This window comes from Barbus barbus (assembly GCF_936440315.1).
Source record: "Barbus barbus genome assembly, chromosome: 26".
Classification (NCBI taxonomy): domain Eukaryota; kingdom Metazoa; phylum Chordata; class Actinopteri; order Cypriniformes; family Cyprinidae; genus Barbus; species Barbus barbus.
In genome coordinates, this window is record NC_136754.1 from 20,120,516 (window position 1) to 20,131,505 (window position 10,990).

The 10,990-nt window shown below is 35.8% G+C and overlaps 1 protein-coding gene across 1 annotated transcript in view; it reads left to right on the plus strand.

The window, feature by feature from the left end:
- The window catches only part of LOC306845745 (uncharacterized protein), an 11,665-nt gene extending 1,271 nt beyond the window's left edge, over positions 1 to 10,394 (plus strand). The window contains exons 2-5 of the mRNA XM_079378718.1: positions 3,409 to 3,496; positions 3,599 to 3,784; positions 6,988 to 7,125; positions 9,530 to 10,394. Of these exons, the coding sequence (XP_079234844.1) occupies positions 3,409 to 3,496; positions 3,599 to 3,784; positions 6,988 to 7,125; positions 9,530 to 9,975 (858 nt within the window). The 3' untranslated portion in view covers positions 9,976 to 10,394. The remainder of the gene's footprint in view (positions 1 to 3,408; positions 3,497 to 3,598; positions 3,785 to 6,987; positions 7,126 to 9,529) is intronic.
- The last annotated feature ends 596 nt before the right edge of the window (positions 10,395 to 10,990 follow it).

The window sequence follows — 10,990 nt, forward strand, 5'->3', positions numbered from 1 at the left end:
TGTTTTCTGGCCAAATGCTATGTTTATGGGCATAGTGCCATGGTAATACTATGTTTTTATCCTTGTTTTGGATATCACAGTACTTCACTTTATTTAATTATTTATTTGACAGTAGTACCATGATCATTATTTTTCAGGACATGTAATATTGTAATACCATATATTTTGTGCACGTACCATGCTAATACTGTTTCTGGACATAGTGCCATGGAAATGTGACTATGTTGCTTTTTTGGACATAATACCATGTTATTTTTTAGGCCATGTACTATTTTAGCACCTTTTTTTGTGTACGTACCACGTGAATACTATGTTGTAGACATAGTGCCATGGTAATACAAAATAATAATATTTTTTTTGAGAAATTAGTGTGGTAATATCATGTTTTGTTTTGGTTGGTAGGTAATACCACATTTTTTGGACGTACCATGGTAATAGCATTTTGTTTATATATATATTATTTTATTTTTATTTTTTTGCACATAGTACCATAATAACACCATGTTTTATATTTTGGATATATAGACGAGATCTTTGGCGGGGAAAAAGCATTCTGCAGGTGTGTCTGGATTTTTTTTTCTTCTAATTGTTCTGCTGCTCCTCTTGGAAGGCGTCTGCTGAATGGTGTGATGAGCAGGGTGTGTGTTATTCAGTACCATGGTACTGAATCATTACCATATCAAAGTACCATGGTATTAGCATATAATACCAGGTTAATGAAGTAAATTATGCCCGAATGTCTGGTTTAGGCTTAATTGACCTCATTACGATCACCATGGCCCATGTCTGTCTCTCGCTGCTATGACGGCTAGCCTCAAATCACGCAGAAATATTTGACCCACATACAGCACTGAAACATGGCAGGCAGCTGGTGCCGCTGCAATCTTCCTCAGGAGCAGCTTTTTCTTATGGGCTTTAGAGGGCAATCTGATTTAAGCATATCTACCTGCGTTCTAGGCTTGAACGTCAGGCACGTGTATGTCTGAACCACCTGTGTGATTTGGTTTTGGGAATGTTTTATAGCATAAATGCCACGTTATGTATGACACAGTGGCCTACTTTTGTTTTGGTGGTTTACGAATACTTCACCTCACTTCATTATTTGAAAAAAATAGAAACTGGATCTGTGTTTCAGAAAGCTTTGCAGTACAAGGACTACAAATAGTCACCTCATCACTCATTGGACACGTCAATTCTCTTTTTAAACTGATGGATGTCACTTGTCAATTCAGATTTCCTTCATGTAACCCATTTATGTCAAATGCCAGAGGTCATTAGCCCCCAGCTGTGGCCAGACTTTTTATTATCATCTTGAGAGCTGCAGGCTAATATTATCTGACATGGCAGTGAATGCTGTTTGCAAATTAACAAGCCACAGGAAGAGGCTTGATTGGCCAAATATGTTTGAGCCATAAGCTGCTTTGATTATTAATGCCATAGTGTGGCTGATCTCTCACAGATCCATTTGAGCAGGCCGTGCAACTAACATATGCTTCAACTTGGATGAGTGGAAGTGAATTGTCAAAGGGTTAATTGTGGATTTGGCATCTGTTTCTGAGGTGGCGCTCGAGTCAGCACTGGCTTTAGAGTGTTTACTGTCATGTGGAGCTCTTGTAGTTTGGTACTTGTGTGCTAACAGGAAAAATCAATGCTTGCAATGCGTCAATTCATACAGCGAGAGAAGCGTGTCAGAGGATGTCATAAGGTAAGAGAACTAATTGGTGATTGGGGACACTTGATTTCTAGCGATTATCATCAATTTGATTTCACAGATACTATTTAAACTAAACTGACATCTCTGAATTCAATAATGAAATGCCTTTAACTGAAAATTGAGTGTTTAATCTTATTAGACACGCTATCCTCCAGTTTGATACTGTTAAGTGCTTTGACACAATCTGTATTGTTAAAAGCACTATATAAATAAAGGTCACTTGATTGGCCGTTAATTCCTTGATGGCCGTCTTAGCCATGTTGTCAATGATTCCCAACCAGGGGCGCACATACAGCAGTGGATATTTAAACAAGATATAGGGGACACTTATAGATGTATCTGTTTGATAAGTAATGCATTTTATCACCCACTTTAATGATTATTCCTAATTTATTGATTTCCTTTAAAAACAAATCCACTCTATCATATTGTTTAGCTTTTGAATATTCACAATATAGATTGGCCTTATAAATGTCATTTGAAGTAATTTGCTATCCATGTTTCTGAATTAGGAGACTAGTCAATTAAACCATGTATGAGATTAATAATTCTGAAAGTTACTAAATACTGCCAATGCATTTAAAACCTGGAAAATTTTGACCACATCTTTGCAGTTTTTATGTTTATTAATGTTTGTTTATGTAATGCAGGGATGTCCAAACTTTTGTTTTTCAACCCCCTTTGAACTAAAATATTTATTTGAGGTCCCCCTCCAATTTAAAGTAAATATTACATTACTGACTACAAATCTGAGCATGTAATTTGTAATCAGTAACAGAGTACATTTGTAAGTAATCCATCTATATGTTTATAATATGTTTAAACGTGTGTGTGCAGAGTTTTATAATTTGTGCAAAGTGTTTGATTACCAGTGTTGTTGGAAATGTAATAGGTTACAGATTACAAGTTACCCTATGTAAAATATAATTAGTGTAACTCTTTCAATTACTTTAATGTAAGTAATGTAACTGATTACATTTAAATACTTTTTGATCACTTTTCTAAAGTTCTAATGAATATTTTCAACTGTTAATCATTTTCAAACAGGGTTAACCTTGCTGTAATACTCAACATTAATTACTGTCAGACTTTCAAAGTCCTTCATCGCTTGAATTAAGATTGTAATATTTAAATTTTAAAGCACAGCCACCACAAAATTAAACTTTAACACCTCCCTTTACTTTGAGATCATTCTGAGGTTCAAGACAGATTCAAAATCATAACAAGATTTAATAGCTATGATACTGTTGTTGAGATCAAATCTTCAGTTAATCTTAAAAATAAAGCCTAAACATAAACCCAAACAGAAAATAAAACAGTGTCCTGTTCTGTGAACTCCTGAAACATTGGTGTCTCATATGTTAGAGCAGTCAATGTAAGTTGGGAAAGAAGTCAATTAAATCTGTATGTATGTGTGTGTGAGTGTGTGTGAAAATATTCAGATGTAACCTTCTTTGTAATCATTCACATTTTCACAAGTAACTAATTTTACTACGCATTATTTCTCAGTAACTGTAATAGATTAGTTACATTTATTTTGTAATTAAGTTATGTAATTCTGTTACATGAAACTAGTTACTCCCAAACACTGTTGATTACCAATAACTAAATCATTTTAAACTGCTTGTTCCTGTGAAGTTATAATGTTTACAGTCTAAAAGGAGACCATTGTGTCTTTGAACTTGCTTCCTCAGGTTGATGACCCTATTGATATGCTCCCCAAGTCGAGAAAAGCCCTTAGCATCCAGGAAATTGCAGCTCTGGCCAGATCATCATTTAATGGTAAGGGTTTAAACACCTGTAGCATCATCGTGAACATTAATGCATGTTAGCAACACACTGAGTTAATCAGTCTTTAACAATCTCCTGTGTTTTCCCCACCAGGCATCTCACAGGTGGTGAAGGATCACGTCACCAAACCCACGGCCATGGCTCAGGGTCGGGTGGCTCATCTGATCGAGTGGAAGGGTTGGTCTAAGCCCTTAGACCCTCCATCTGCTACACTGCAGTCCCACTTTAACTCTTACTCCCATCTCAGCGAGGGTGAGCAGGAGGCCCGCTTTGCAGCAGGTGGGTGTCTCCTTCCACCCTGTTAGTACAGCTGTAAATTTCTCACTGCTAAACAAGTGTTAAGGAGATAACTGTTGACGTACAAAGATACTGATGCCTGTGACTTTATGGCCTGTTGTCAAATAATGTGGACATGAAATTAATTTTTGAACATTCAAATTTAAAATTGTGCATGAATATATGTATAAGGTAATCTGTATATTTCTGGTTTTCATTTATTTTAAGGTTTTCAAGTCTTTATAATAATCAACTAATGTGAGGTCAAGAACTGCATTCATAGTAGTACTAACAATTAAAATCTACACACACACACACATATATGTATGTATAAGTATGTATATATATAAATATAAATATATATATATACACATACATACATACAGTCAGGTCCATAAATATTGGGACATCGACACAATTCTAACATTTTTGGCTCTATACACCGCCACAATGGATTTTAAATGAAGCGAACAATATGTGCTTTAACTGCAGACTGTCAGCTTTAATTTGAGGGTATTTACAGCCAAATCAGGTGAACGGTGTAGGAATTACAACAGTTTGCATATGTGCCTCCCACTTGTTAAGGAACCAAAAGTAATGGGACAATTGGCTTCTCAGCTGTTCCATGGCCAGGTGTGTGTTATTCCCTCATTATCCCAATCACAATGAGCAGATAAAAGGTCCAGAGTTAATTTCAAGTGTGCTATTTTGCATTTGGAATCTGTTGCTGTCAACTGTCAAGATGAGATCCAAAGAGCTGTCACTATCAGTGAAGCAAGCCATCATTAGGCTGAAAAAACAAAACAAACCCATCAGAGAGATAGCAAAAACATTAGGCGTGGCCACAACAACTGTTTGGAACATTCTTAAAAAGAAGGAACGCACCGGTGAGCTCAACAACAAAGACCCGGAAGACCACGGAAAACAACTGTGGTGGATGACCGAAGAATTCTTTCCCTGGTGAAGAAAACACCCTTCACAACAGTTGGCCAGATCAAGAACACTCTCCAGGAGGTAGGTGTATGTGTGTCAAAGTCAACAATCAAGAGAAGACTTCACCAGAGTGAATACAGAGGGTTCACCACAAGATGTAAACCATTGGTGAGCCTCAAAGGCCAGATTAGAGTTTGCCAAACGACATCTAAAAAAGCCTTCACAGTTCTGGAACAACATCCTATGGACAGATGAAACCAAGATCAACTTGTACCAGAGTGATGGGAAGAGAAGAGCTTGGAGAAGGAAAGGAACTGCTCATGATCCTAAGCATACCACCTCATCAGTGAAGCATGGTGGTGGTAGTGTCATGGCGTGGGCATGTATGGCTGCCAGTGGAACTGGTTCCCTTGTATTTATTGATGATGTGACTGCTGACAAAAGCAGCAGGATGAATTCTGAAGTGTTTCGGGCAATATTATCTGCTCATATTCAGCCAAATGCTTCAGAACTCACTGGACGGCGCTTCACAGTGCAGATGGACAATGACCCAAAGCATACTGCAAAAGCAACCAAAGAGTTTTTGAAGGGAAAGAAGTGGACTGTTATGCAATGGCCAAGTCAATCACCTGACCTGAATCCGATTGAGCATGCATTTCACTTGCTGAAGACAAAACTGAAGGGAAAATGCCCCAAGAACAAGCAGGAACTGAAGACGGTTGCAGTAGAGGCCTGGCAGAGCATCACCAGGGATGAAACCCAGCGTCTGGTGATGTCTATGCGTTCCAGACTTCAGGCTGTAATTGACTGCAAAGGATTTGCAACCAAGTATTAAAAAGTGAAAGTTTGATTTATGATTATTATTCTGTCCCATCAAATTAAAGCTGACAGTCTGCAGTTAAAGCACATCTGGTTCGTTTCATTTGAAATCCATTGTGGTGGTGTATAGAGCCAAAAATGTTAGAATTGTGTCGATGTGCCAATATTTATAGACCTGACTGTATATGTATGTGCGTGTGCGCACAGTTTTTTAACCTCCTTTTTAATTAATAATAGAATTATTATTTATCTATCTGTCTGTGTGTATATATATATATATATATATATATATATATATATATATATATATATATATATATATATATATATATATATATATATATATATTAGACACACATACTTCATTACATATTATATATACACACACACACAGTTTTTTTACCTCATTTTAATTAATAATATAATTAATAATCACTTGAATTAATGTAGTAATTGTTTCTGTATATCTATCTATCTGTCTGTCTGTCTGTCTGTCTATTATATATATATATATACATTTACATTTAACATTTATGCATTTAGCAGACGCTTTTATCCAAAGCGACTTGCATTGCATTCAAGTTACAGTTTTTACATTTTATCAGCTCTTGCTTTCCCAGGGAAATCGAACCCCCATGACCTTGGCGTTACTAGCGCCATGCTCTACCATTTGAGCTACAGGAAAACTATATACTTCATTACATATTATATATGTGTGTATATATATATATATATATATATATATATATATATATATATATATATATATATACACACACACACACACACTTTTTTTACTTCATTTTAATTAATAATATAATTATTAATAATCACTTGAATTAATGTAGTAATTGTGTCTGTCTGTCTAATATATTCATTACATATATAATAATGTGAATTATTTTTAAGTTAATTTAAAAATTCGAAAATAGTTTCCATTTTACTAGTATTTATTATTACTATTATTTTAACATCAATGTTATACTGAATATAATTAGCATTAATATGTAATGTAACAATTTTTTCAAGTGTCAGTCAACTTAAGCCCGTCTGTGATGTGCCAGCTGAAGGCTTTTAGACTCAGCAGATGGTGTTAAATTAGATTACACAGTCACACAGCTACACCTGCTGATCCTGCATGTCAGTTTACTTCATTCCTGTCTTCTGGCTCTCCTCTATTGACTTTACTTTTCCCGGCAGCTTTTATACTCTGCTACATGTTTGGCTGTCATCAGTTTCCTGACTGCAGTAAATGTGGCTGCTGAGTTAGGGTGGCATTTAACAGCAAAACCTGAGTCTCTCAACAACAGAGCTTTTTCAATCAGAACAAAAGCATCACGAGTAAACTTCTACGTCATCACTGTGTCAAAAGAGATTTTGTTGCACTGCCGTCTGTTTAATTAGCGTCATTGTGTAAACTCCAGGGTCATTCGATACGATTCTTCTTTTTTTAGGAGTGGCTGAGCAGTTTGCCATTGCAGAGGCGAAGCTTCGTGCCTGGACCTCTGTAGATGAGGAGGAGATGGACGAAGAGTCCTATGAAGAGGATCCTCCTCTAAATGAAGAACCAATCACAACAACTCTGAGCTCAGGTGAGCATGAGTGCACACGTCAATATATAGTATTTGGAGATTGAGCCACAAATAAAAACATATGAGTGACGAATAGCATACATTAATGTTCAAAAAATGTTTTGCTGAAAATTAGATATTAATATATATTAAAATAGAAAACAGTTATTTTACATTGCAATAATATTACTGTTATTACTTTATTTTTATGTCAAATAAATACAGCCTTGGTGAGCATAAAAAACCTTAACAACCCACTTAATGGACATAACCCACTTAATACACTACTTAACAACAGTAGTGTATATTTGAAAGATATAACAATAAAGTTTTTGACACTTTCTGGTTGTCATACTCGAACTAAACTGAAAAATTATCTCAAAACCAGTTAGTCTCAAAATCTTTTAAAAACGTGCTCTGAAAAGTGGAATAATTTCTTGAATCATGTGTTTTCAGATGCCACTTGGTTTGATATTTTGTGTGTAGTGCAGTGACATTCAGACATTTTGACTTGAAAGTGTTTTAGTGCTATCAAATGATTAATCGCGATTAATCGCATCCAAAATAAAAGTTTTTGTTTACATAATATATTTATTTGTACTGTGTATATTTATTATGTATATACAAATGCACACACATACAGTATATATTTTGAAAATATTTACATGTATATACATTTATATTCTTATTATATTATATATAAATATATTTATTTATTTAGTCATTTAGCAGACGCTTTTATCCAAAGCGACTTACAAATGAGGACATAAGAAGCAATCAAAACCAACAAAAAAGCAACAACGTGCAAGTGCTATTACAAATCTTGGTTAGCCTAACGCAGTACAGATAAATATTATTATTATTATTAATTATTTTTTTTATAAAAAGACATAGATAAAATTAGAATAGAGAGTGCTAGAGTTAGAGGGTCAAGTAAAGATGGAACAGATGAGTTTTTAGCCGTTTCTTGAAGATGGGTAAGGATTCGGCTACTCGGATTGAATTGGGCAGGTCATTCCACCAGATGGGAACAGTTAATGAAAAAGTCCATGAAAGTGTCTTTGGGATGGTACAATAATGTGTCGTTCACTTGAAGAACGCAAGCTTCTAGAGGGCATATAAATCTGAATTAATGAATTTAAGTAAAGGGGTGCAGAGCCAGTGGTGGTTCTGTAGGCAAACATTAATGCCTTGAATTTAATGCGAGCAGCTATTGGTAGCCAGTGGAAATTGATGAACAGAGGCGTGATGTGCGTTCTTTTCGGCTCATTAAAGATTAATCTTGCAGCGGCATTTTGGATTAATTGTAGAGGTTTAATAGAATTGGCTGGAAGACCTGCCAAGAGAGCATTGCAATAGTCAAGTCTGGACAGAACAAGAGCCTGAACAAGGAGTTGTGTTGCATGTTCCGAGAGAAAGGGCCTGATCTTCTTAATATTGTATAATGCAAATCTGCAGGACCGGGCAGTTTTACCAATGTGGTCTGAGAAATTTAGCTTATCATCAATCACAACTCCAAGGTTTCTGGCTGTTTTTGAAGGAGTTATGGTAGATGAGCCTAACTGGAAGGTGAGATTGTGATGAAGCGATGGGTTAGCTGAAACTACAAGCAGTTCTGTCTTAGCTAGGTTGAGTTGAAGGTGATGGTCCATCATCCAGCAAGAAATGTCTGTTAGACACGCTGAGATGCGAGCAGCTATCGTCGGATCATCAGGATGGAATGAGAGGTAGAGTTGAGTGTCATCAGCATAGCAGTGATATGAAAAGCCATGTTTCTGAATGACAGAACCTAGTGATGCCATGTAGACAGAAAAGAGAATTGGTCCAAGAACTGAGCCCTGAGGCACCCCAGTAGCTAGATGTTGCGACTTGGATACCTCTCCAAGATACTTTGAAGGACCTATCAGAGAGGTAAGACTCAAACCACTGGAGTGCGGTTCCTGAGATGCCCTTTCTCAATAGGGTTGACAAGAGGATCTGATGGTTGACCGTATCAAAAGCAGCAGACAGCAGTAATATATAAACATAACTTATTTTTCTTAAATATATACATGCATGTGTTTTTATTTATATATACATAATAAATATACACCGTATACCCATATATATTATGTGAACAAGAACTTTTATTTTGGATGCGATTTAATTGTTTGACAGCACTAGTTCAGATATATTTTGTGGACCCTGTATATTTGCATTTTTCTTGTCACAGTGCATTTCTTTTTATGCGGAACATCTGCAATTTCGTTTTCTCTTTCATCTTTTCTGCTCTTTATCATCTGCCTTTTCTGTTGTGTTTTCTTCTTGCCTTAATTCTCTTTTTTTTTGGTACCATTTGTGCTTCATGTCATCTTTCTATCTCTGTCCACTTCTGCCCTGTCTGACCTGTATCTATAGGTATTCTTATACTTTGCTCCTCCCTCAGACACTGTATTATCCAATCAAAGCTGCCCCGTGCCAAGTCAGGCTGAGTCGGACACCGCTGAAAACCCATGCTCTGACAGCACGCTCAGTCAATCAGACCCCGACGAGCCGCTCATCTCTGAAGAAGTGCCACCACACGCCCAAGAACTCCAGCTTTCAGAAGGCGAGGGCGACAGGGCCACATGTGCAGTTCACAAACCAGACCGCAGGCCTTTGTGGAGCAAGGGAGACTCCTGCTACTACTCCACCTCCTACTCCGAGTCTGGCCTTTCACCTGAGGACGAAGAAGAGGATGGAAGAGAGGTGGAGGAAGGAGAGGACAACGTCTTTCAGGAAGTCATCCGCTGGTACAGACACTGCCGAAGCATCTCTGATACATCTGGAGCTGTGTCTTTTGATGATGATGAGGAGGAAGAGGATGAACAGGAAGAAAGTTCCAAGCAGTGACGCTGTGCTTTCGCTCGCCCTTTTGTCTCGGTCCCTTTGTAGTAACCCTTCTGTGAAGTGTTTGTCCAGTCTCTTATGCATTCAGAGACAATGACTTGTTTTTCTTCTCCATACTTTTAAAGGGATAGTTCATCTAAAAATGAAAATTCTGCCATAATTTTTTCTCCCTCTTGCCTATCAAAATCTTTTTGATCTTTCTTCTGTAGAACACAAATAAGGCAGAATCAGGGTTATTATAGTTGACTAAAACTGAAGCTAAAGTTAAAACCATTTTTTTTTACTTGAAATAAAACAAGTTAACTGAAATAATTTATATATCCAGTTAACACTTTGAATATATATTTCAGCTTTTTGCCAAGGCAACAATTCTAATTTAATTTGGTTTACCTTGAAAAAACCTACAACCGTAAAATGAATACAAATAAAATAAAAGCACTAAAAATGGCAAAAGCACAACAGAATCATTAAAACTCTACGCTAAAATTAAAATAAAAGTGAATGTAATGGAAAAATATTAAATTAAATATAAAACTGATTCAAAATATGAATAAAAACTACAGTATAATAGTATCTCTTTGATACAAAAATGTGCAAGCCAGTGTTTTGGTATCATTGATATGTTATAGTTTAGTTAATATTTTAGATTTTAATATTAAAGTTTTATTAATTTAGTTGATTTTGTCATTTTTTTTTTGTTTTTTTAAAATACGTACATAGAATTAAAATTGATAAATTAAAACTTTAAAACTATGTCTCAATTTTGACTGAACTTAATAAAAATGAGAAATCTTGTCTCAGCAACTAGATGAAATAAGTATGTTTTTATATATTTTAATTTGTTTCAGTTAATGTTTATTTCAAGTGACAGTTTTTATTTTTCAGTATGGTTTTAGTTTTATTTAACGATAATAACCCTGATTCAAGCTGCTCTTTTCCAAACATTGAAAATGAATGCAAACTAGAAGCAAGAATTTCAGGAATGACGACTTAAATTTTAGCCACACAAATGATAGTA